At 48.7% G+C, this 26,371-nt stretch overlaps 8 protein-coding genes across 8 annotated transcripts; 3 read left to right on the top strand and 5 right to left on the bottom strand.

Moving 5' to 3' along the window:
* Positions 1-39: 39 nt before the first annotated feature.
* On the bottom strand, positions 40-2,458 carry BGW36DRAFT_361084 (uncharacterized protein; the record flags this gene model as incomplete). The annotated part of the gene is made up of 2 exons (XM_046214245.1): positions 40-1,954; positions 2,007-2,458. 2 exons carry the CDS (start codon positions 2,456-2,458, stop codon positions 40-42), a joined length of 2,367 nt encoding a protein of 788 aa, XP_046070529.1.
* A 2,273-nt stretch (positions 2,459-4,731) lies between these two features.
* On the bottom strand, positions 4,732-7,933 carry BGW36DRAFT_398625 (putative camp-dependent protein kinase-like protein; the record flags this gene model as incomplete). Its single annotated transcript, XM_046218432.1, has 4 exons — positions 4,732-6,157; positions 6,218-7,194; positions 7,260-7,476; positions 7,866-7,933. 4 exons carry the CDS (start codon positions 7,931-7,933, stop codon positions 4,732-4,734), a joined length of 2,688 nt encoding a protein of 895 aa, XP_046070528.1.
* Positions 7,934-10,646: 2,713 nt separating this feature from the next.
* Positions 10,647-12,563, top strand: BGW36DRAFT_361082 (putative nuclear localization protein NPL6; the record flags this gene model as incomplete). Its single annotated transcript, XM_046214244.1, has 3 exons — positions 10,647-10,695; positions 10,769-11,921; positions 11,975-12,563. The coding sequence occupies 3 exons, from the start codon at positions 10,647-10,649 to the stop codon at positions 12,561-12,563; spliced, it is 1,791 nt and encodes a 596-aa protein (XP_046070527.1).
* A 3,480-nt stretch (positions 12,564-16,043) lies between these two features.
* On the top strand, positions 16,044-17,489 carry BGW36DRAFT_398623 (putative cyclin-like protein; the record flags this gene model as incomplete). The annotated part of the gene is made up of 2 exons (XM_046218431.1): positions 16,044-16,555; positions 16,610-17,489. 2 exons carry the CDS (start codon positions 16,044-16,046, stop codon positions 17,487-17,489), a joined length of 1,392 nt encoding a protein of 463 aa, XP_046070526.1.
* A 1,338-nt stretch (positions 17,490-18,827) lies between these two features.
* On the bottom strand, positions 18,828-20,594 carry BGW36DRAFT_429262 (histidine phosphatase superfamily; the record flags this gene model as incomplete). Its single annotated transcript, XM_046220668.1, has 2 exons — positions 18,828-20,513; positions 20,580-20,594. The coding sequence occupies 2 exons, from the start codon at positions 20,592-20,594 to the stop codon at positions 18,828-18,830; spliced, it is 1,701 nt and encodes a 566-aa protein (XP_046070525.1).
* Positions 20,595-20,979: 385 nt separating this feature from the next.
* Positions 20,980-22,497, top strand: BGW36DRAFT_429261 (Dor1-like family-domain-containing protein; the record flags this gene model as incomplete). Its single annotated transcript, XM_046220667.1, has 1 exon — positions 20,980-22,497. The coding sequence occupies one exon, from the start codon at positions 20,980-20,982 to the stop codon at positions 22,495-22,497; it is 1,518 nt and encodes a 505-aa protein (XP_046070524.1).
* A 289-nt stretch (positions 22,498-22,786) lies between these two features.
* On the bottom strand, positions 22,787-23,212 carry BGW36DRAFT_361078 (uncharacterized protein; the record flags this gene model as incomplete). Its single annotated transcript, XM_046214243.1, has 1 exon — positions 22,787-23,212. One exon carries the CDS (start codon positions 23,210-23,212, stop codon positions 22,787-22,789), a length of 426 nt encoding a protein of 141 aa, XP_046070523.1.
* Positions 23,213-24,755: 1,543 nt separating this feature from the next.
* BGW36DRAFT_453304 (Alpha/Beta hydrolase protein) lies at positions 24,756-26,236 on the bottom strand (the record flags this gene model as incomplete). Its single annotated transcript, XM_046221872.1, has 6 exons — positions 25,925-26,236; positions 25,690-25,859; positions 25,530-25,635; positions 25,400-25,479; positions 25,243-25,347; positions 24,756-25,186 (listed from the first exon to the last, which is right to left on the bottom strand). Exons 1-6 carry the CDS (start codon positions 26,116-26,118, stop codon positions 24,756-24,758), a joined length of 1,086 nt encoding a protein of 361 aa, XP_046070522.1. The 5' UTR covers positions 26,119-26,236.
* Positions 26,237-26,371: the final 135 nt, after the last annotated feature.

Raw genomic sequence — 26,371 nt, 5'->3', positions numbered from 1 at the left:
CGATATTTTGGGGTATGTTGGGATAGTATGTATAGTCGGTTAGAAGAATCGTTTCGTTTCGATTATGTCGGAACTCGTATGTCGTTCGCGCTCGAAATGCATCCACCAGTCTTTGGGACGTCCTGAATTCCATGCCCCGTTGCAAGTGTCTCGCACCCAAGGAGGGTTGGTTGTTGATGAAAATGTGATTGGGGTTGGAGGGCTTGCGGGTGTTGCGACCGACGCAGCAGATGAGGATCGTCCTCCGAATCCACTCCAGCCGGCAAATCGTGATGTGGCAGCTGGCGACATGGGTTGTTCCATGCTGAGATCGCTTCCACTTCGTTTTAAGTGTTCAGTGCTCGAGGCCTGGGCGGTGGAGAGATCTGAGCTCAGGAGATGTTTCCAGCCCAACAATCCCCCATCCGAGTCGGCGCCAGGGAGGTCAGGTCGAAGAATGAATCGAGGTATTGATGCATCTTCCGGATCTGTTGATCCCTTCAAAATACCCATCACAGCCGGCATTCTGAATTCATACATCTTTCGTGGAAACTCCGAGTTTTCTTCCGCGTTTGCGCATTGAACGTTCGCGCCGAATGGAGAGGAGCCTCCAAACAGATCACTTTCGGCTACCGATTCATCATCAGAAGGCGATTCAACAATGCTGTCGGGTACGTAGGAGTCGGAATAGTCGGTAACAAGAACTTTAATTCCAGTTTCGCTATCCTTAGCAGCCATGTCAATGAACGTTTGAGCCCGAATCCGTGCTGACGTCAAATTGTTTCCAGCAGGCAAAGCCATCGGCCTTATGCTTACGGATCCGTGAGAGCTTCTCGGCAAGCTATATCGATCTGACGGAATCAAGGCTTGTCCACGAGGTACCGGTCGACAAACGGATTGGAGAATGCCTGGAGGTTCGATATCGGAAGGCGCTCGCAAATCGCCTAGACGCGGGAATCCCGAATGAAGAATGCTTTGAGCCAAGTGATAATTAGGGGAGTTTGATGGCTTGTGGGGAAAGACGAAGGGTAAAGAGTCCAACCTGCCGAGTCCAGCGGCGGATTCAGGACCTACAACGTCCCAATGGAGATATTTGAGGGAAGCAGAAGCAAGGATCGGTTGGAAGATCATACCACCTGATGGCAGAGAAGGTGTTCCCGTCGACTGTACAATACTGAATCGTTCCAGATTGTGTAGGGATGCAAACAACTTAGAAACGGCCAAGAGAGAACCAATGTTCTGCTCAATCAAGGACAAAGATTTAAGGCTACGAGCCTCTGGGCGTGAAACGTATTGTGCAATGCCAGTATCGGTCACTCCCCGCAGTTTCTCCAATCTCAGCGATGTAAGTGACGGAAGGAATTGAAGAGTACGATCGGTGAAAGAATCATTGTCGAAAGACGAAATGCACAGGTGTTGTAGGGAGGGCAGACGGTTGAAAATTCTTAGGAAAATACCATGTTCGAGAGAGCCGGTCGAGTTGAGAGAATGCAGCATCAGGGTTTCCAGGTTTCCCCACGACATATGATAATCCAGAAATTCAAATGACTGTTGTTGGTCCAGCAATTTCGTCTTGGGAGGCGACCCACTTCGAGAGCGTTCTGCACTGGCATCTACCGGTTCTCCAAGGAGCCATTTGTGTTCCCGCAGACGTTTTCTCGTCGATAAGGCGTATGTCAGGCGATCGAACTCGTGGTGAAAAGACATATGGAAGCCAACAAGATTTTCCAAATTCGGGCACACCATGACAACCGAAGCAATCAAATCACGATACTCTTCCCACTGAGGATTTATTTTACCATTCACAGTCGGCAGAAGATCGAATTCCGGAACACGTAACTCCAGGACTAGATTAGCAAGAAGTTTCCGCTCACGTAACGTCCGGCGTAGGAGCTTGAGTCGACTGCCTCTTTTCAAACGAAATTTCTTCAGCTGTGAGGGTGAGTCTGCTCCTAGAATATGAATGTGATTGTAACTAGAAGGTATTTAGCATGGGAAGTTTATGTATCGCAGATCGGCTTTCTTACAGTTTACTCCGGACGGCTCGTTCCCAAGACCGACTCGTCAGGGCCAAGGCATGCAAATCACGTTGGAAGCACGTCGTACAGCCATACTGATAGGAGCCAGAACCCTCATGCAGATTCTGGAGTTGGTTTAAGATGCAGCCATACACCGCCACAGGCATCCGCCTAATGGCCGGTTCGAGGAGTTGCTGTTGTTGCTGCTGCAACGACTGTGGTGGGGTGTTCTGCCTGAAGAAGCGATAGGAAGGCGATTTAGGCGAAGTTGGGGAGGCGACAGAGTAGGCAGTTGTAGCGGTCGAAGAGCTGTGGTGACTGTAATTGCTGGAATAGGAAGAGATCGAGGGGCTTCTGGGCGGGATGTCCTCCATGGAGGCTGCATAATGCTGCTGGTAATTGGCGGCAGCCATGCTGTCGAAGGTGACGGGGGGAGATTGCGAAGTGGTGATGACACTCATGATGTACTGCGGGTTTAGCGACGGCGCATCAGGTTGTGGTCATGAGTGCGCGCAGCAAAGAGCGAAGACACAAAAATGCAGCAGTCAAACGAGTGTCGTCTGTCGAATGGTCAGGGATCGAATGGCCAGGGACATATAAACAGAGGTGCTTCAGTATGATCATTGAAGGGAGCAGGAAGCAGAAGCACAGGAGGTCGAAAGAGGAGCAAGAGAGTGGGTAGACGTAGACGCTAGGACGATCGCTCGCGGTGTGAAAGTACTCTCATAGGATGGCAGACATCCTCCACAGTCCACAGGCCACAGTCGCTGACACACAGGCAGGCAGCGGAAAGGGGCCAGAAAAGGCAGCGAAGCTACGTAGGTTCAAGGGCAGCCAAGGGTAGCTAAGGACTGCTAAGGGCAGCTAGGGGAGGTAAAGGGAGGTTAAGAGAGCAGAGGCCATCCAGAGCCCGCCAGCACGCCGTATAGGCCCGTGCGGGGCAGCTAGCCAAAGCCTCGTGCGCGCAAACGATCCTTGGCTGCACGACCTGTGCAGTATATATTCTGGAAGGACGGCTATTATTCCGCCTACGCTGGATTCAACTGCGTTGCAGTATAGTAGCACATCATTACTATGCTATGCTATTGTTATGTTGTTGTCGTTGCTGTTGTGTCCTGAGGCATTAATTATTAATATGGAGAAACGAACCGGCGGAGTCACGAGCAGGCAGCGGACCAACCATAGACACGCAGTCCCTGAGCCGTGGGAGCATGTGGGCTGGTGGGCCCTTGGCGACAGCGCTAGTCCACAACAGGCACCACTGGCCCCTTTTCGGCCTGCCCCTTTTTGGTATACACCGTACATATACGGAATGCTGATAATTCGCTACTTATAAGCTAGTAGTCCTTACGGAGTACAAGTATTCGAAATCAAGATTCGTCGCCTGCTCCAAATTCAGACGTATCTGGTCGGCGAGGTCGCCTGTGCCGGCATCGATTTGATGCATTGCAATGCGGTCCTGTATAACAGTCATGGAATGGACTTTGGATGATAGTGCGATCCGTCGTGGTTTTAATAATAGTGCTTGATTATAGTTTGTTGCTAATAACATATATAGGAATTGACATACCCTCGATACGTGATGATTTATTTCTTTCAACTTTAGGAGCTTGTATTAATGTGAAAAAGAAAAAAAAGATGTGTGTGTTTTTGGTGGCCAAGGGAGTGTCCGGCTTCCTAGCTAGGATATTAAACAGACACTAGAGCGTACGAGCGAATTCGTGTCCTCCCCAACCAAGTAGGTTATGCTGTCAAGCATGAGGTATGCAATACCTTTTTTTCCCCTACCAAAGCTCTGTTGAGAGACTACTACGGTTGAGCTTTGTGATTTAGAATAAGGATCAATGTACAGGCAAGGTGATGGTTACATAGCCAGTGATTCGGCATGTGGCGCCGGGTGGAGACAGCACGAGTAATTATCTGCGGCTACTGCATGTAATACTATTCATGCACATTCCTCCACATTCTCTATTAATACTTGCTTTACATATGATACCCCAGTGGTTGATTGAGCGAATGAATTTGCCAATGGTCCGTGGTGCATGTACTTAGAGTTATCTGCTGACATGATGACTGCTGGTATCTAGCTCAAAATAGTGTCATATTACGGACTGGTTTTTATTGTCTAGATCATGGCAAGACTATCTGGATAAACTGTGCACGCCTCGATAGCAGGTAATAGTAATATCTGTATCAAGGGAACGAGTATCAGGCGCGAACTCGTCTTTTCGGTAGCCAACAAAATAGGATTGTATGGAGAAGAAAGAAGAAGAGTGAGAGGTATTGCAAATAAAGCAGCCAAGGGAATAAATATCTGAGAACCTTCTGCCTCAACCCAGATACCGTGAACATAATGCAATGCTCCTTGTAAAGCAAGAATACTACGCCACAGACAAGAAACTTATCAACATCAGAATCAGACGACCGGTGAAAGTAAATCACAAATATGAAAGGGCCACTAGGTGCGGTATCATATGACGATAATTAACCCGCCTTACACAGTGGCAACACCTAAGTTATGCAAAGAGAAGAACATGAGACGTAGACTTTTGCTCCTCATGGCATGCATCCCATGCTTCGAATCGAAATTAAGGACACTGAAGAGAACTTGACCAGCAGGATGATACAAAATTCTGGACAACAGATACAACTGAAAAAAATCGACCACCTCCGGGAATGCATGAAAACCGAGTATATGCAATAGAAAGACTCCTCGTAACCGTGCAATGAAAAACTAGATGTCAAAGTTGTTGAAGACACCACCTTCGCCTTCCCCAGTCTTGACCACGCCACTCATGCGATGTTCCGTCGAGTCCACCGATCGCTGGTGCCGATGCCAAGTATCGTCATCCTTCATGTCCTCATCCATACGATCACCATGATCTTTAAGGTGATGATCCATAGAACTTTCATTCACGAAAGTGAAGCCTTTGAAGTTGGCCTGCATGCCTGGTGAAAGAGGAGTCGATCCAGGCATCAGACCACTCGCTAGCGCTGCTGCCCGGTCATTAAGCGAAGTCGAATGATCCAGTGCAGTTGTGAACTCCGGGTCAAAATTCGAAGTGTCCGATTCCGATTTCAGCTTCGGCTTGAAGGGGGGAATAACTTCCTTACGACCCAACGCCTCCCAGTCAACGTCGTGGAAGAATGGGTGAGCCATGAGTTCCTTGGCATCATCTTTTGCACCTAGCCGGTGTTTTGGATTGCGGTTGAGCAATCCTTTAACAAAGTTACGCCCTTCCGTACTGAGGGCATCGCGTGGGAATCGCACCTTGCCGAATGCAATGTTCTTATACATTTGCTGTGTGTCTTCGGCATAGAATGGACTCCAACCACAGCACATCTCGAAAACAAGGACACCCAAAGACCAGAAATCAACCATCTTTGTGTATCCCTGCTCATCTAATAGAACCTCAGGTGCCAAATACTCCGTGGTGCCACAAAACGTGTTAGTCGTATCGTTCTGTGTGAGATTAGCCTTGGATAGTCCAAAATCACAGAGGGCAATATGTCCATTAGCGTCGAGGAGAATATTTTCTGGCTTCAGGTCACGATAGACAATGTCGTGCTCATGAAGATGCTGCAGAGCCAAGATCAACTCTGCAATATAAAACTTGGCTCGGGCTTCCTGGAAACGACCTTCTTTTTGAAGATGCCAAAACAGTTCACCACCGGACATGTAATCTGTCACCAAGTATAAATCTGTAAGAGTTTGGAAGGAGAATTTCAGCCCAACAATAAAGGGAGAAGCTGCCATGGCCGTCCGGACTAGAATATTTCGTTCGCCCAAAGTATGCGCAACCTCCTTTTTCTGAATGATGACTTTCTTAGACAGAACCTTCATCGCATAGATTCGCTGGGTGTCCTTCTTCTTAACCTGATACACCTGACCAAATGTACCTTTACCGATAAGTTTCAAGATTTGGAAATCATTCGGTCCGACCTGTTTCTTTTCGGTCTTCTCAAAATGCATCTCCAGATGAATCTCGCCAGAAATTTGGTAATCGCCCTGTGCCCGCGCGGCCAATGGAAACCAACCCTCTAGGCTTGATCGTTCTTCTCTCAGGTTAAGACTCATTCGCACATGACCGAGGAACGCCTCCTGGTTGTAGCGGTCATACACGGACACCTCGATTTCGGATTGCTCACCCAACACGTCACTTTAGCACAAATTAGCCACAGATCATTTTCTTCATAAGACAAAGAGCCCAATCACTCACAAAACAGCTTCATGGTTCCACTGGGGATCGGTAACAGGCGCTTTGCCTTTGATATCCACGTTATCCAACTGGCTGTTATGACTGCTCTGTCGGCTCTTCATGGGAATAGCCATGGGTCGACCAGAATCATTGTCAAGCCATTCCTTATTCCCGACTTTGCCATTAGGAGTTTGATCACCACTCTGGGTACCTTTCGATATATATTCATTCCACTCAAACACACACACAACATATGGATCCGTACTGGGGCGCAAGCCACGGGCTTGAGAGATTTTCACTGAAAGCTTCCCTTTGAGCGAAGCAACAGTGGGCCCGTCTTGCGAAGTCTGGGAAGCCGAGTCACTAAGCCTTCCAGTCGGCTTTTCTGACGAAACTTCCACAACACTTCGGTGCTGGCTCGATGATGTTGACGGGGCGGATGTAGAACCATTAGAATGTCGGCCCGTAGAACTGTTGTCGTTTGACATGGCTCGTGGGGTCAACGGCGGTGTATTCTTTAGACGTGACACATTGGCCACGTTTTCAGTTAGCTTGGTAAGATTCTCAGAAGACTTGGAAGTGTGATGAGGTTTTTCATGCTCCAACAAGGGTACGGCCGGTGAAGGTGAAAGGTCTGAGGCGTCAGGGAGGGATGGGTTTGAGAAATGGGATGCAAGAACTGGATCATCCGACACGCTGGATACTGGGTGACATGTAGGACGCCGTGAAGAATGGGATTCGGGGAAATTGCTCGAGGAGGACATGATGTTTTTCAACGCAGAATAAATGGAGACCGCGTTTTTGTCGGTGGCGGCAGCGGCACTTTCCATCTCTTCCGTCTCCTTGTGTGATAATGAACAGGCAGACGAGTAAGGGGGGGTAGGAAGGGAGCTAGGATTCAGAGTCTCTGAAGCTTCAATTTGCGCTGGTTTCTCAGTGCTATGAGGGACAGGCACATCGACAACTTGTGACGACTGGCTGTGCCCTTTGGTAGCAATCTCGCCAGACGATAAAGAAGTGTCTCCAGAGTCCCCATCCTCCTTGTCCATCACAGTCTGTGTACTGGACTGTATACTTCCCCAGCAACAGGTGTTGTGGAGCTAGATAACCGTGCTTTGATAGAACTCAGTGGGAAAGCAGAGCTACCAACCTGAGAGAAATAGTGCATTATAGAGGGTAACCGTTTGTCGGCTGGATCAGGCTGGGGTGTAGCTATTCCAGAAGGCGTAGAGCCATTTGAACCAATAAGGTTCTCTTGAGAATCTTCCTCCTGTGCGCCGCTGCTGCTATTCAAGGGGTCAGTTTCCACAGGAGACACACAAGACCTTGTGCTCGAGAGCAATAATTTGGCGGTTGCTAAAGCCAGGTACAGGTTGAGGCAACGATCACTGATCACCAGCGGACCGCGTATCGAAGCCGGTTCAAAAGCACATGGCAAAAGCGCGGGGAGACAATATTGACAGGATCAAAAGCGCCGCAGGAGATCATATCCGCGGCAGGAAGAACATGTGTGCATTTACATCGAGCCCCATTGATGTTGGGATGAAAATTTTTCCAATCCGCGCACCAACGAAGCCCGACGATCATCCGGGAGCCCATGCCAGTTACGCAAAATACAGACGGGACATCATGCTTTGGAAAACGGGTGAAAGACAGAAAGAAGACTCACTTCTGAAGCACAGCCTGCCTCATGAGGTCGGCATCAGCATGCGGGTTGATTCCGGCTGGTGCAGCCATGGGTGATTTCCATCCGACAATTCCCGTCCTTGTTGACGCCAGGCTGGGTAGGGATAAATAGATCACAATGCAGCAACCTTTTCTCTAAATAGGTCTAGGAGACCGCGCGAATGGTAGAGGCGGGTGTTGTCTTGATCGAAGCTGGGGAATAATGGCCTACAGATGCGGGATGATCGACTCGCCAGCTTGAGGCGGGAGTGTTGCGGGTCTCAGGCTGGAACCAGATGCACACAGCAGACGAGCGGGGGATGTGTCGGCAGGAGCTTTGAGCACATCGAAGAAGAAGGAATCAAGCGACCGATCGTGCACAGCGTGGACAGCAGTCGTGAGCAGAGAAGGGCAGGAAGCAAGATACAAGATTGAAGAGAATCGCAGCCGCGGTGTGTGGAAGCTGGGATTGGAGGGGGAGGAAAGAGAGCAAGCAGGCGCATACAGGCTAGATAGCGGCGGGTATTGGGCAGGCGCGAGTGACTAATTAGGACTAGTGCTCAACGGGGCTAGCGTGGCTTGCGTGAAGTTTCGGGACACTGCACGGCTCCTCTTACTCGTTATTCGTTAGTCGTTACTTTCTTACAGCGCGTGTATTTGACGGCGTTCGCGCTGTTCGTGACTGTACAGGACCGCCGCCGAACCAGCTAGCGCTCGTCTAGCAGCTAGCTGCTGCTGTTCAATATTACCGGCGTACAATATCTGCGAAATGCACCGGAGTGCTGTGTCCCAGCTCGGGAAGCCCCGGTCAGAGACAAATAATAGCCGGACCACCGCTTCCTCTAGTGGGAAGTGGCTGAGAAAAACGAAAAAAAAACCCCCCCTCCCCCAAAACCAAATGATCAAAAATCGTTTGCGATGTATCACGAGCACACTGCTACTCCTTCTATTCCGTCGTGTGTTGATATGAGCGCACAGCACACCACACTATAAGTGGATAACACTCTCTCTGTATCGCCGGTGAGGACGATTCCTTCGGTATCGTACGTATTACACAGTATTGACGTTACCGACTTTCTTGCAAATTTGGAAATTAGCCACGACACTACGAGGCGACTGTTCCGACATGAGGCAAATATGCGTGGTTGCGGTGGAGCCAGGATGGAGCCCGAGTCCCATAGCCCAGTGCGCTGCCTCTGCCAGCGTTTCCAGAATCCACAGTTTCGCCATTCCTCAAGATTCAGAGACTGCGGATGCTCAAGTGACCTTTGCTCCTCCACTGACAGATTTGGCTGTGTTCTTGGAATTCAACTGTCTTTTAATTCGTTGCCTCGGTGAAGTGCGCGAAATACAGGCTGCTTATTTGTCCCATGGATGACAGATAGAGACCCTCTAGGGGTAGAATTGCCAGAAGGAGTCTGGTATTTAGCACTTACTACTCTAGTCCAGGCTCTCTCAGTCTAACCGCAAGGGCAGTACATATCATAACTCCCCGCACACCCCATATCAAGCAATAAGCATCCCACAACTTGTATGCTGGTATGATACCAGTGCAGCAGCGGATACTGTTAAAAATAACGCATGTGAAACAGGAATTTCTAATTCTCTGTCAATATGTGACATTCTTCGGCTTGCAAGCGCAATTGCTTTTCTGAAGGGCGGGGAAGCTATTAGCAAGATAGACATGGAAGGTTTAAAACACTCCCCTCACTTGCGGCGGGGTGTGATCCGTAGTGGAACGCTCGTTGCAGGAGCACCGTCCTACGAACTACGAGGAGTCAACGATGAGCATGGAATAACACTTTATTCTATTACAGGGTTCTCTCGGCGTGTGGCTTGTTTTGCTTAAGCTGACCTTCTCACAGGATGTAAGATCGACAGTCTACCAAGTCCACGTCTCCGTATTCAAAGAGTTGATGCTATTCCCTGAAACTGCTGATCACTCTGGTTTAGAGGGCGGAATAATCTACCGGAGGTGCTGACATCTTCACGATGCATTAGTATTTTGTTTATTCAAGAACAAAGGAAAGGATAATACAATTTATATTTTAAATATCAACTTGCATTGACACTGCGGTCAGACCCGCGTATACTAGTCGGTACTATTTTCCGAGTATTGAATGTGTGCTTGGGTTGGAGGTTGCACCGATATGAGTAATAGTGCAGATGATCCCCGTTCAGCTGAATTCCACTTTCAGAGGGCGCATCAGCCCACCACCAGGCGTGCCTCTAAACACCATTATCTTAGAGAATAGTGGGAGGATAATAGCTGGAAACCCGGAATCGCTGGTACTCGAGACCTTCGATGACATAGTAACTGCATGACTAGGCTGTCCACTCTTGATCGTCGAATAACCGCTAGGGGGCTGCGATGCGCTCCAAGCTCGATGTAGAGAGGGTCTGACCGAAGCCACCTTGCTCCTCTTTGGTTGTATTACTGTCTATCGTAGACAAAGTGTGCTGCAGCCCATGTCGAGCAACCTGCAGTGCGTGGCTTACAGATCCAACCGCAGACTGTGACGTCAATGGACTCGATCCAGATCTGCATAAAGCCCGTCCTGCGCTAACTGTACCAAGCCAGATGGGCAGGGGCTTAGGGCTTAGGGCAACGGTGCGTCGACGCCAAGCTAAAGGGATCTTGCATCACGTGATTTACCGGAACAACAGTAGGGCCGGGGTCGCGCTGATCTCGCAACGAAGACAGGAAAGAGCACCTTCATGGCACCTGCCGTGCAGCGAAAGTAGAGCTCGTCGCGCTTTCCCTGTGTGTTGCTCCAGTCTAAAGATGGCCCGGAAGCTGCGTGCGGCTGCCCAAGCAGCTGCGCAGTCAATGCGTGAGTTCCCACTCCTGTTTCTTGTGACTACAACAGCCCTTACGATGAGACTTGACTCTGACAATAAATGTAGGAACCGCAGCTCCTAGTTTACCAGACGCTTCAGACGATGAAATGGCAGATGCACCACCTACTAGAGAAACTAGCGCCGATGAAAATCTGGATGCCGACAACCCTGATGATGAGAATGACCCTGAAATCGAGCCCGAGCCTGAACCAGAAGCGGAAGCAGACGCAGAAGTAGAAGCGGATCCTGGGCCCGAGCCAAAACCTGGCCCAGTGCCTGGATTGGAAGCTGGAACAGAGGCTGATGACGCGCCGCCAAGTTCAGCGCCAGAAGCAGAGCCACCATCAGAGTCGAATACGCCTCGTGGTGGCAGGGTTTCTGCTATCATACCTCGCAAGCGTCGTGTTGGCCGACCTCCCAAGAACCGGCCGCCTGAATGGGACCTGCCTGACGATGGTTCGGAGCAAAAGATAGTCGTGACCACTCCAGTAAAGAGAAGGCGCGGCCGACCTGCCGCAAGTGGAGGACGATGGGGTCGCCGAGGAGGTAATCCTCACATTACTCAAGTGGCTGTCGATAAAGAAGGAACGATGATGGATGTTGTCAACGACGAGGTGGTTCTCCCCGATGATGACGACGGGGAAAAGAAGGTAGACAAGATGGGCAATCTTCTCGGCGGTCGAGAATACAGAGTGCGGACATTTACCATTCTCAATCGCGGTGATCGACAATACATGTTATCCACAGAGCCTGCGCGGTGTATTGGATTTCGAGATTCGTATCTGTTCTTTCAAAAACACAAGCTGCTGTATAAGATCATCATTGACGATGATGCGAAGCGCGATCTTATCGAGAGAGACATCATTCCCCACTCCTACAAAGGAAGAGCAATTGGTGTAGTGACTGCGAGGTCCGTGTTTCGTGAATTCGGCGCCAAGATTGTCATTGGAGGGCGCAAAGTCATCGATGATTACAGCGAGAAGGCTGCATTGGAAAGAGGAGATGTCGAAGGCGAGGTTGCTGTTCCAGAAGATAAGCTACCAGCTCCTGGTGAGCCATACAACAGAAATCAATATGTGGCGTGGCATGGTGCCAGTGCTGTCTATCACACAGGAGCGCCATCCATTCCTTTACCCAACGGAAAGGTTATTGATCCAAAGAAACGCAAAGTAGCTGTTACGGGAGATAATTGGATGATCGAACACGCTCGGGATGCTAGGTGAGTTTTGATACTGAAATCGTTATCTTACCTTTAACTAACACTGTCTAAAGTCGCTACAATTCGACGATCGCCAGTGTGCGGCGAGAGAATCTCAATGGTGTCTATGAAATTCATACCAACTATATACAATATCCCAAGATCATGCAGCCATCACATGCTCGCTGGGAACAAGCTCCCTCGTCCGACAACCTGGCTTCTACAGCACTCGCTGAAGGCATATCTACCCTCAACCTCACAAACGGCACGACGCCAGAGGCTGGAGACGAGGATGCAGACCGAAGGCGAACCGAATCAGCCGATGAACCTGAGTCTTCTATTCTCCCACCCGTTCCGGAAATTATTACCCGCCGATTTGGCATCACTGATATACACTATGAGACACCAGAAACCAGCACTCTTGGGCGTCCAGGACCGGATGGCGACATTCACGATGTCGGGTCTAATGGAATCCTCAGTTTGGCTGACCCTCTGCACCCCGAATTCGCAAGCTTGGAGGTACTTGCCGAGCTTCCACCCGAATGCAAAGAAGCGCTACTTGAAACAGCGGCCCAAGAATGGACGTGGAAATCGAAGTGGCGCACAGAAGCAACCGATACAACGCGGGGTCAATTCCTCAAGAGTTACGCTTGGTTTCCATAGGGACAATGTTATTAATGGGTTTCCATCTGCTTTTCCTTTTTGCTCGATTCTGGCGTCCTGGGACACGAGTGGGGTTTCATATGTCTGCCATTTAGTCACGGAACAAGGGCAGGAGTTAGTAGATATGTCCTAGGCCATTGATTGGTAGTTATAACGTATGTAGAATAATACATCGATTGTTAGGTACCAGGGTTATCAGAATATATTTGCAGGATACTTTATTCAATAACATGTAAACTCCGTGTAAGTCCGGCTGTGGCACAATACCCGAGCCCAGTAGTGGAGCTGTCATCGGAGTACAAAAGGAAGATGGAGGATAGAATGACATCAATCGAGGGCTAATTCAAATCGTCTTGATTATCAATACATATACGTGCAGGCCGGGCGACGGAGTACATCGAAATATCTAGTGCGGGGTAAACTTTTCACTCTCAGTAATCACATCTTTCTCCATCTCCGGCGGCTCCTGCCGGCCGGCTACGGTCAGGGCCGTTGTCGCTGTTGTCAGCCTAGCCGGTGAATTATTGATTCAATAATTAATAATACTGTGCCGTTTATTGAACCCCATGTCTTTGTTGCGATGTACCATATATAACCACTTATGGCTGGTGGAAGTCATGAGGGAAAAAAACGCAAATTCCAGATCCAGAATCATGCATCCCTTTATGACTCACTCAATCGGAGATAATTATTAACACAGGCATTGCTTTTTCGAGGAGCGTGAGGGGGTTGAAAAGATGGGTCCTGGTGCTCGGCCATTGTCGGATAGAACGTGCATGGCGCCGGTGAGGACTGAAACCTAGTTGTCAACTGGCAAGAGAGGGAACAAATTCTTGTAATGTTAATAATGGCATGTTTCAAACTAGTTACAACTCACCGCAAGACTAAATAATAACTAGGGGTTATGCTGTCGATTTTGTGTCGCGAAGTGCGGTAGGCTACGGGATTATTGATATGGAGATGCCCGGTGGCTGGTATAATACCACATAGTACATACTGATGCATCACTTCGTTATTATGTCAAGCTAAGAAGTTAAGAGAATATTCGATACTTGTTGACTGCCAGTAATAAATATGATTGTGCTGATATCAAATAATGATGCTAACATCGAGCTGTCTGGATCAGTCGACGTCATATTATCGGGATTCGGCCCTAAGCTGACTGCATAGGGACAACGTGCAGATCATCCATCTTGCCGCTGACAGTTCGGACAGATGAATCATGAAAGTCTGGTGCTTTGGTTGATAGATTTCACATGCTATTACCCTGCTCATGTGGCCAGGCAGTCAACCTGTCAAAAAGTAGTATCCGTAGTAGTATAAGCCCTTGCTGTATACTACTCAGTGTAGGACATGGCTGGCATATGATTGGACAGGCCATGGGCCAGTGAACGCGAGAAGCCGAATGAGTAAGGCAGGCGAAGCAAGGCGGCCCAAACACATTATGATTCTAAATAAATAATAATTTACTAGCCAGCGAGGCACAAAATCTGGTCTGACTAGTGCGTATTCATGTTATGTGCAAAGTCCTCGTGGCAAGAACAAGAACCAACAGACTACAGGAATCGTCGGGAGTCGGGACCCCTGACGGGTTCCAAGTGCGACCTCCCGTTACAGTTTACCGTATGATACCGCGGCTGTCAACGGCCCAGTCACCAGTGTATTATTATTTGGTTGGGAGTGAAGATGTCCGCAATCCTTCGAGCGAGCTAAGCAGCGTGTGGTTACGTGGTTACGTAGCTAATGATAATCACTGAATCCTGTTTAAAATAATAATTGCAATGTTGTTTCTCCCTCACAACACAATATCAAATATCACGAGAAAAATGACGATATGAGAAATATTCGTTTCATGACCGCGATGCTGAGGCGGGTGTATCAGCCCCATGGCTGTGTAGACTGATCCTGCTGGCTACCGGACACATTCCTAGATAATTCTTGTGGCCATTATTTGCCACTGACGACGATATGTTGAAAGAACACGGGCGTGGCGAAGCCGTCTACGGCCGACAACCTGCCATGGGTTCAGACTAAGTATTCTACACCTGTAACACTGGTTAGGCCGTTTACATCCATGGACGCTTATGATATTGGCGGAGGGCCGTGTTTCAAGGCTATATTAATTAGTAGAAGGTTCACTGCAGTTGTTAACGCTGAACTGAGACTGAGAAAAGCAATGGTAATTATTTATTCAAAAAAATTTTTATTCAGTCCTATGGTTCCTACGCTCGACGGGTCACGGAAGTGTAATTTTCCTGGGTATCCAATCAGCTTCGTGCAATTGTGTTTTTAATTTTTACTTGGGGCGGCTACACAAAAAATTCTGCTGCTACCACCACAAGGGTGCTGTTATTATTACTACCACTGGTGACTTGGTCGATTAGTGACCGTTTCGCGACTGCTACTTCCATGCTTGGGCTCTTATTTGGCTGGAGCAGTGCACGGCCGCTGGCTGAAAGGGGCGCCTGACCAGGACGGCTAGTCAGTAGTCCGACCAGTATTCTGATGCCTTATGATATTTATTATTTAATCACTTGTCATATACAATAAACAAGACTTTCGAGAGAAAAGCTGGCGCCTGAGCAGGAAATGGAGGAGGAGTGTGACTGACCCAGACAGCCAGGGCTAGAAGGCACAATAAATTACGCAACTCTCCCCCTATACGGCCTAGCGCAGTATCGTATACGCTGGCCCTTAGTAATCCCACGTCGGCTGGCGCAGCAACGGTAATTTCCTGCCCACAACTCTAGCCCATGACCAGCCGTTACCGTATTGGCAGGCAGTCTTGTCCTTTCCCTTTCCTTTTTGCCGTCCGCCTCCTTCTCGCTCGCTCTTCTCCCCTACACCTTCACCTCACTCTCTCTCTCTCTCTTTCCCCCCATCTCTCCTCACCACCCACACTTCCCTCTCATATCCGATTTTTTGTCATCTTGCCCTTCGGACCAGTACAACCAATCTCCCCAACGAGCTTTTCATTAAGTGTCGTTGACCTTGCCCGTTGACTGCTTGTTCCCGGTTTCGTCGTGGTTTTTTGGCCGGATTTCGTGTTGTGCTTCCACTATACGCTACCACAAAATTCGATTTTTCTTTCTCGCGTTGACCTTGCTATTTACGCCCGACTAAACGCGGAAAAATAACACAACTCATCGCCTCGGTCCGAAATTACTCATTCGCCTGTTTTTTCCCACCTCTCGCGCCGCTTCCTATCAGTCAACTTACGACCTACTGACAACCTCACGCCCATCGATGAGAGCCAACTAGAGAGGGGGTCTGATCTTCCTTCAAGACAGAGCGGCCGCTCGTCGAGCAGCCCTCCCCCCGGCCTTCGGGAAGTGGCGGAAGAGTAGACGGTTGGTTTCACACCATTCTCGACTATCAATCACCTGGTCGGGCCTTAGTCCTTTGCTGACTTGACGCTCGGGGCTGTATAGCACTGATCCGTCTACCCTCCCGTCGTTGACCAACCCTCACTCCGCAGCCATGCCGTCTTTCTACAACCCTGGCCTTCATGGCCTGCCACCTACACCACCCCATTTCCACGCATCCGACAAGATGGAGGTTGATCAGCCATTTTACGTCGCCGGCCAGCCTGTTTTTCCTCCCCGATACTCGCAGACGGGCTCTGAGTTTATTGAGCAGTACTCCCAGGCCACTTGTTTCGTCAAAGCTGCTCCAATGAATTCTCACTCCCAGTCGATCGGCCAACTGCGCCCCGGACGTGACTTTGCTGCATTGCCCCAGAGCATCGCGCAACCACAGTTAGGAGCCCAGCAACCTGTGTACGGATCAATTGCGACTGCACCCACACTGCCACCTATTAGGTCCAATGTACACACCTTCGCCGACAGCGCAATTCCACCGCAATACCGCCATCCGGATGTTTCAATCGAGCATCGCCCCAAAGAAGAAAAGCCAACTGGAGGTGTCGCCGCTCATCTGGACTACGAGATCGATCAAATGTCGGATTTTGTTGCCGAAATGGCCCAGGGAATGTATGCATTGTACAGCTCTCGAATCAACCTAGATGATATTGACTTGCTTGGAAGTGTCTACCCAGGACAGACAGTTGTTCCACCCCCGTTTCGGAAATATGTTCACCAAATCCTTTCTTCGACTCGTCTCCCTAGTTCGACCATCTTGTTGGGTCTCCTTTATCTGGCAACTCGGATGCGTATGCTCTCCGCCAAAGGAATTTACGCGTCTGGCACTGGCCAAGTATACAGGATGCTGACGACAGCTCTGCTATTGGGCAGCAAGTTCCTCGACGACAATACCTTTCAGAACCGCTCTTGGGCTGAAGTCAGCAATATCTCCGTGACGGAATTGAACTCGATGGAATTGGACTGGCTGTTTGCCTTTGAGTGGAAGATTCACGAGCGCATTCACAACAAGGAAGATGGTTTTGGCGTGTGGCTGGCCCGTTGGGAAGCTTACCGGGCGACATTGATCTCCAGAGGAAACCCGAGTCGTCAGAAGTTGGCGCCCATTGACACAAATATCACTAGGCAGCTCAATATTCCCAAGCCCCTCATGTCTCCCGATGGCCCTATCCCACCGCAATATCAACGGCCGACCAACTTTGAAAACACTTGGCTGAACCCGGCTGCTTGTGAATACTCTCCTCCATCCGCTCCACACAGTGGTCCCAACACACCGGACTATTACAACGTCGGAACATGGATGCACAACAACCCCCCACCTCCGTACACGCGTTCTTGGGTGCCACAACATTATCTTGCCGCTTCTCATCCACCCCGCTCACAGCCACCTTCTTACCACCACACGCCAGTTTATACTGTATCCCTAAGCAACTCAGGTTGGACTGGTCATGGTTCATCGTGTGGTTGTAACTACTGCATTAAGCATCAGGAGCACTATTTCCCTGCGAATACTTTCGGTTCTATTCCGCCTTTGGTGGCAAGTTGATACTTTTCGCGTTGAAAGAAGCATTCGCCATATGTGTGGTGTTATCTCATTTAATTTCCCTTGTTTATTTGTTTACCACAGTGATACCGCTAAAATATTTTCAACGACCAACACATCTTTATGTTCTTATCGAATTTTCGAGTCAAATTTGCCTCACAAAAGTTCCGGGATTGTCTAACTTCTGGGTTTTTACGGAAACCTACCGCCGCGCGACAGTGAGGCCGCCATCATTCTATTTCGCATCTATTATTTTTTGACTTGTCCACCTGCGTTCTCATTCATCTGAAGCCGTCAAGAGCACAAAACGCTTGGCCAAAAAAAGTTCATGACTCACGACAATTGGAACGCGATTAGCTGTCGCATGCGTTATCATTTATTCTCTTCGACATTTTTTTTCTTCATTTTTTTTTTCAATTTCAATTTCGCATCTTCGCGGATACTACCCATAGACTTGAATTGTGTGTGATGTTAATTGTTTGATGCATTTATTTCCACCTCAGAATCGTGGCGTTAATACTTTCGATATTTTCGATATTTTGATCATTTCGGAACATGGCATGTCAGCGTGGAGGTTTTATGTTCATAGCTTCATTTCCCATTTCACTCGTGATATAGGGTTTCCCCATTATTTGTCGCGCGATCTCAATCAGCCTAGGCATTGTGACAAGGCATCGCGACAAATACAGTGTTGTACGAGCTTTCGAGCCATGACGATGAGTCAGGCTCGGAGCGGCAGCTTTGGTTTGTTCTTTATATTTCTTTCCTGCTACCATTCTGGTGCATTTTACTCGATTCCAATTGCAAATCCTAATTGCATGGTCTTTATTCTCTTTTCGACTGATGAATTTCTCAATCAACAATTTCATCTCTTCTCCTTTTGTCTTCGTTTTTCTTCCTTTGGATGCCAGCTTTCCTTCTGTGCTTTCAGTTGAAGTTTTGCGAGGGGAGGATTTGGGGTCTCTTAGCAACAGTAAGCTGTCTATTATCGCATCTCTACAATAATCGATAACGATGGACTGAAAAACATGTTAAAATAATCCGAAAGAAATAATACAAACTGGTATTATCTTCAACTCTAACCACAGCTTGATTGTAAACTTACAATATTGCAAAAGTTTGAATATAGTATTAAGAATTTCTGTCTTTCATCTGTATTTGCACCAATTTATAAGGTTATATTTAGAGATCTTAGGGGGTCGCCCGTAGATAAATGCAAAAAGTTGAATATTTTTAGTATTGGGATGGGGAGGGCTCCTATACCTAATTCCAGACACCTTGGTGGTGCTATATTCAAAAAGTTGTCACTACTGTATAAAGAAGATCCTCTATGTCCAAGGTTCAATAAACAGACTCGCCAACACTCTCTTCCTGCTTCCTCAGCTGATCAAACTCACGATTCGACTCACCCTTATTGTTATCGTCATCCTCGTCTTCATTATCAGCCTGCTGAGCACCATCCTCTTCGTATACACTCGAGGCTGAATCCGCGTCTCCCAACGCATTTGCCTTGAGCTGAAATGGGGCACCACCACCAGCTGCCGCCGCTGAGTTGACGGGATGATAATATGCTGGTTTGTGTCGACGAATCGTTCGTCGTGACCCAGCCCCTTCGTCATCGCCATCATCTTCGGCGTCTTGAACGGTATGCGTCGGCTGAGGAAGCGACTTGCTCCCCTCGGGTAGCATAGCGTCGTTTTCTTCCGAATCCGACGGAATCGGGCTGTTGACGCCGCTCTTAGAACCTCCGCCATCTCGGCCGCCCATGTGTAGTAGGTGCCCGGACTCTTCGTTGGCGATGCTGCTGCTGCTCAGTCGTAGCGGGGATATAGATGATCGCCCGCCCCTAGTGAGCTTCCGGACTGCTCGTCCGTGTGACTGATGGTGATGATGGTGATGATGATGACGGTGGTGGTCGTCAGTGTTGTTTTCTGCTGCAGTGACTGAGACTTCAGGCACAGAGGAGGGATTAGGGGATCCGACAATGCCAGCGAGAGATATGTACGACGGTGTTTGATCCGGCGAAGAGATAATATCATCAGCAGATATCTCAATAGGTAGGCTATTCAGTCTGGGTTTGCCGTGATGGTTAATTCTCATCGTCGCCGCCGATTTCTTACGCTCTGCAGACGGACTACGGTTTCTGGCATCTGTCGTTTCACCCCCATCATCATCACGGAATAAATCAGCCTTGTCTTGTCGTGCGGGTCGCCATGTTGTTGGTATGGAGGTCACGCCATGCGTGCAGCCGTCAGGACAACCACCCCATTTTCGTCGTACTGGAACCTCATTTTCAGCCGGCGTTGGTGGGAGCCCTTTCAACTCTCTTTCCCTTTTTCTCTCTTCTTCCTTCTCGCGTCGAAGAGCCGACCATGTGCGGAGCTTATTTTGGAGAATGTACTTCCCATTATCTGGGTTTTTCTCCATGATCACGAACTCGCAATGGTTGACATTGCGTAGATCCTCAAAGTACTCCACGCTGAAATGATACCATTTCATCAAAAACACCCTAGCCATCAAGCCATGAGTAACCAGAACGCAGACACTCGCGAACGAGTCTTCACCAAAAAGGCGCCACAACGACTCATTAAAGCCGCTCACTCGATCATACGCATCAGCAGCAGACTCGCCATTGGGGATGCGGTAGAAGAAATGCCCATAGTCTGCTCTCTCCCGCCACATGCGCGACATTTCCGCCGAACATGGCTGGAAGTTACCAAAGTCCTGCTCACGAAGGCGCGGCTCTTCGTAGACCTTGATAGTGTGTCGCGGGAATGGGGACGGGGATGGGTCATCGGAGGTAAGCGACTCGAGGATGTTCTCTGTGGTCTCGCGGGTTCGGCGGTATGGAGAGGTGTAGAAGTGCAAGGTGTCGTCGGGTCGTAGTAGTTCTCGTAGTCTGCGACCTGCCTCTAGCGCTTGCATGTGTCCTTCGGCGGTGAGTTTTACGCGGTGGTCTGGCACAGACTGGTGAATCTCGCGGTTCTTGTTTCCTTCGGATTGAGCATGGCGGATGAGGATGATCATCTACTTCCTTTTGTCAGCTTGACGGTACTTTGGATTGCCTGAATGGTCTATGTATGCTTTGCTCACCCGTGGTTTGCCCATCGTGAGTATCTATTCCGACTCTGTCTCATGTGCTCTTAAATCGATGAAGCGTGATGTAGGTATATTTGAAATTGAGTCGTAGATATGCATAAGATGTGTATAAATATTGCACCATTACCCTCGAGTCTACATTTCCAGGGGTGGCAGTGTCTGAAATGTTTGAAATGTTTTAGAAAGCGTAGACCATAATTCGCATCGTAATGGAGTAATGCTAAACGCTCTTGCTAAGTCTGTTAGGCGCGGGGATGCGGAAGCGGAAGCGTACAGATCACGGGCGCATCTGATTAGCTGGCGGCTTCGATCATGGTTAAACACCACACCGCCCTCTACATCTCTACTTCCCATTCAGAGCCCCAGTGCACAGCCGCCGAAGGCTCTACACGCCATGGCAGACTCGATCCTTGAGGTGCTGTCTCCGCATCTCGACAGCAATGGCCCACCACCGCCATCGTCCTCGCGCACCTCCCCATCTCTCTCAACAGATGCCACGGCGCTGAAGTATATGAACCGACTGACCACCCTATCACTCGACAGCCTCAAGTCTACCGAACCCCAATCAATCTCGCATTCCGCTCATTCCACCCTGCTATCCCTCCAGGCGCTTTCGAACCGTTCGCATAAAGCGTTCATCGCATCCTCCGACCACCTTTCAAATCTCCAAGGCTTAATACCATCATTGTCGCAAGAGGTTAAGAAATTGCAGAATGAGATACCAAAACTTGACGAAGAAGCCGTGCGCTTCTCGACCCGATATAGCAAGGCCGGCGAAAACCCCGTTTTGGATCGCCGAAGGAAGGCAATGCAGCTGTCACGAAACGTGGATCGTATATCGGATATACTTGAGCTTCCAGCTCTTCTGTCAACTGCAGTATCATCTTCGGCTGCGGCCTCAGGCCCTGCGGCTGGAAGCTTGTCGACGAACAAATACTCGACCGCGTTAGACCTTTATTCGCATATCAAGCGTCTCCAGACACTCTATCCAGATTCCCCGCTGGTAAACGATATTGTTCTACAGGCTGAAGATGCAATGAAAGATATGACTACAAATCTTATAACTGGGCTCAGGGCGCAAAATATAAGACTGGCAGCCGCCATGCGGACAGTTGGTTGGCTTAGACGGGTGGCTCCTGAGCTGGAAAACCCGCGAGGAAATGGTGGATCAACATCCGATGAAGGGGCATTTGGCGCATTGTTTCTTGTATGTAGATTGGCAAGTCTAGTCTCTACGCTGGAGGCTCTGGATCCTCTTAGGGAATTGGCAGATCAGGAAACCAAGCGCAGAACCGAGGCGCCCTCATCAGAACAAAGATCATCAAATTCTGCTAAAACTAATGCATGGTCTGGAGGTCAGCAGACTGAGCGGTTCTTGAAGCGGTACATTGAGATATATCGCGAGCAGAGTTTTGCGATTGTATCGCTATACAAAAATATTTTCACAACAGAACCATCATCTGACACCGAGCTGATCACGGCTAGCATTTCTGGATTGAAAACACAACCACCACCGAAACAGGCCAAGAAGATCGACCCTCTACAAACGCTTCCTCCGACAGTTGCAACGTTCCCAATTCACCTTGTCCGCTTACTTACAGATACTCTCCGTACTTATCTCCCTAATGTTCGTGACAAGAGCTCCCGAGAAAGTCTCCTGACGCAAGTCCTCTACTGCGCCGCCAGTCTCGGCCGGCTAGGCGGCGATTTTAGCATGATACTTACAGAACTCGAAGCCGAGGATGAGGAAGAGGGAGAGGACGAAGAGTCAGAGGCCGATGGAGAACTTGTTCGTGAGTGGGAGCAAGTTATGCGGAAACATCGGGCTTTGGCAGGAAAGCTCGAGCAGCTTACGAACGGCCCATCATCGGCTGCAAACGCTACGAAGGGCCTTTTGCCTGTGTCCTCATAGTAAACAGTATATTTGAAAGCTATAAAAGCCGTTTTGGCATGTATGATAGGATCACGAAATATGATGAGTAATGCGCCGATTAGAATAAAGAATATCTGACCAGGGGCTGAAGATAGTAGATAAAACTAGTTGCAAGAACCATAAGGACCCTTTGGAAAGGAAAGCTGGTCCAATATAAGAATAGGGCTGGAAGGAAAGCATTGAAACACATTTATATACGACAGCGCATTTGTGAGAATCTCGGATTTATTTTGCTGTTGCTCCGTTCCTTCTCCGACTGCAGTATTTGCTACCGCTGAGTCTCGGTTCTGACAATGTGAGTGCTTTCTTGACCATTTATAGATGCTAATTGAGTGACAATCTGTCCCGATCGAGGAATAGCGTTGCCAAGAGCTAGAAACTTGGCGCTCATGTTTGTACGATACCTTTTTTCGATTGCATTGTGAGCGGCTTTTTTATTTTTCTTCGCTGCGGTTGCGTTTTTCTCTGAAGTTGTTGAAGAACTGCCGGGTCGGGAGATTGAAGGTGACTGAGATAGAGCAGAGGAGGAAGAAGAACTGGAGGATTTTCGGAGTCGAAGGGATGATTCGTTGGTGGTATTCTCGGTGGGAATGGCGGCGGCACCGCTCGCTTTAGAGTTGGCGATGTTGGTGGCAGGTGGTGGCTTACTTGCGTTTCTGTGACTTGGAAGGGGTGGTAGGGTACTTCTTTTCATACCAATGATAGGAGCAGCAGTAGTGGCAGTAGGAAACTGGCTGCTATGGTTATATGTCCGAGACCAGGCTTCTCTTTCGCCATCCTAGGACAGAAATAGGATTATCAGCTATTTAATCTGAATCTAAGAATAAGAAAAATAGTCAACATACCATTACAGGCGATAGCTAGGATAGGGCATCTTCTCTCTCCACTATAAAACCTTTGGGGTCTATGATGGAAGAGTTGGCAGCAGTGTTGGAGAATGCTTTTAGAAATTCTAGCCCATCATTGACTTCCCCTGCTACGTCAAACATCTGTTCATTATTATAATCGGCAGAAAGATCCCAAGGTGTGAATTCAAAAGCAGTGTTGTTTTTACTTATCCAGTCCGTGACAGAAGAGGACAGTATTGGCGAGAAGCCCGATGTGAGCAGACTTGACGTGCCATTGTCCTCTGAGGAAACCTCTGCTGGGTAAACCATCATAGACCTCATCAAGTCGAAAGATCTAAGCGTTGATTGATAGTAGGCATTAATATATCCCGGGTACTCAAATTGTGACCGCTCAAATTATCAAAAGGCTAGGCAGAAAGACACATGGTAATCAATAATTACAATGTATTTCAATATTCATTTGCTTTTAGGCCAGGGCACCGAGTATATATCATAAACCTACAAAGTCAACCAAGTAGAAGCAAGAAAAAATAATGATGTGATCGGTTCGAAGTCTTAAAATTGGTAGCCCATAATGTGAATGAAATCCATTAGTTAACTCTGACTATATAATATATCCAATTCAACTACCTGTAAGGGATTCCACCTCCGTTCAAGATTTGATGCTCTAAGCTGCTTACCATTATTATACGTCACAGTAGTTCATTAACAGTGTAGCTGACCATTCTCTTTGGCTTCCTAATAATTTTAATACTAAATATTAAATAACGTAATCTGACATACAAAAGTTCGCCTAATGATGACCCCTTGCTAACAACAAAGCCACCTGCCGTGTCTCCTCTAGGTGATCCACTACTAGTTGCAAAATATCAAAGTGTCTTGCAGACTTACTCTCCGATCTTTCCACCTCTGTAGCATCACCTTCAGCAGAATACAGCATCTCTACACCTCCTGAATTATGCTGGCCCAAAGGACGCCAAGGCTCCTGACCGTTAGCGAATGTAAGCCAGTGTCTCATTATTACCTGTGACAAGTAAACATCCTTGGACGACTCGTTGCCACTAGTTGGTAACACAGACGGTGTACCGTGTAGATACAACAGGTCTATGGCATGGTGCGCAGCATTCGCAAATATGGACCCGCTGGAGGGAGAGAGCCATTTGTTTGGGCGATTCATTCGATATACAAACGTTCGGTCCGGATTGGAGCGAGAAATTACCCCTTCTGCGGGCCCAGAGAACATAAGGACACTTTGCATGGCAAGTATCTTTGGAGTTAATGATGTGGGATCTGCGGTTGACGGGTTCAGTAGATCAAAGTGCCTTAGTAGAGGGGTAGGGAGAGATGAAATCATTTTGGCGAGGTTTATTGTGGGCGAAGAAGACATGGTCAGCGCAGTAATAATCCCCTGTTCACATTAGCAATCATGCTAAAATGAGATGAGAGAATAGGGGGACCAGTTACATCATTTTCACAATCCCCAATAACAATACGCTTGCAAAAGGGCTGGATGCCGAGGAAATCCGTGTCCGGGGGGAAGAAACCATCCTCCATTTGACGATCATCGAGCAGAGTGAAGGCCGCCAAACGGCCTTTAAAGGTCTTTTTCATCGCTTCCACAATCTCTGTCGCACTAGTACCTCTCATGGTTTGGAGGTCAACATTTTCCGTAAAGCCCAATGCTTCTGCGAGCCGGTCGTGCCCCTGGCATGCGCTTAAGCGCTCCAACGTCACCGGTGAGCAGGTTCCAAGAGCTCCGGACTGGACAATAGCCTGATGGAATAGCGGGCTTTTTGCAACCATGTGAGAATGTACAGAAACTGTCTTTACGTCAAATACGTCGCAGAGCCGGCCAAAGCATCAGAGAACTAATTACCTGCACCTGCACTCTCGCCAAATATGGTAACCGCATGCGGGTTTCCACCGAATGCTTCAATATATTCTTGGACCCATTCCAAGGCCAGCCGCTGGTCCCAGAGCCCTACAAACGTTAATCTCAAATAAACGCACAGGCATGTAATTCCAGATCGTACCGTAGTTGCCCACACTCTTACCGCCGCTTTCTACGAGTAATTTTGCACTGGCGAAAAAGCCCAAGTAGCCGAGCCGATAACTAGCCAGTCAGCCAGAAGTCTGTGTGGAAGAAGAAAGTCCGCAACGTACTTAATGGAGACATATATGACTGGTTTCCCCAGCGATATCGACTCCTTCACCAGTGGAATTCCATCAAATGCGATCTCGCTGTTCGATCCGATGGAAAAGCCGCCACCTGGTCCGATACCATCAGCCTACGCCGTCGAGCAACTACAATGAGACAACATACCGTGGATCCAAACCATGACGGGAAGGTTGCTCGCGGGTGTGCAACCGCTAGGTCGAACAATATTGAGATGCAAACATTTGAATTCATCTTGCACAACCAGAGGACTAGATGGGAAGCCGGGTACACTTAGTTGCGAAAAGTCGGCGGCGGATGGCTGAGGGCATCTTGGGCTATGTCACTTTGGGTCAGTGAGGAACTTCGCATTTGCTGTCGAAAGGGGTCGTGAAGTCCACACCCGTGCCGAGTTCCATCATGCTTCCCACATTCGAACCGCGTGATTGCCTCTGGCCGCGTCCAGCGGGTTTTCAGCAAACCGTACGGTATTCCAAGAAATTGGGAGACACCGTCCGACGTTGTAAAGCCTTTTACTTGGCCTAAACCTGGGACAGCGACAAAGGAGTCGTCTTCTGGCGGCTGCGACGTCGACATGCTGAAGGTGAGCGCCAAATAGACTGGGATTTAATAGAGAGATGAGTATACAGTAGGACCGTTTTGAGAACGTGTATCTAGGGGTAACTAGGCAATCAGGCAACATGTAGGAGTCCAGAGCAACTAAGATGCGACAGGTGGTATGCTGGCTTGACCAGAGAGCGTGACGGGAGTTAGAATATAGCGTGGCGTATACGTATATTCTTTCTCCTGATTGTGAGCAAAGCTTTCTTGCATGAACCAAGGCTGGTTC

The sequence above is a fragment of the Talaromyces proteolyticus genome, assembly GCF_021365285.1.
Source record: "Talaromyces proteolyticus strain PMI_201 chromosome Unknown BGW36scaffold_8, whole genome shotgun sequence".
Classification (NCBI taxonomy): domain Eukaryota; kingdom Fungi; phylum Ascomycota; class Eurotiomycetes; order Eurotiales; family Trichocomaceae; genus Talaromyces; species Talaromyces proteolyticus.
This window is presented reverse-complemented; position numbering and strand designations above follow the sequence as displayed.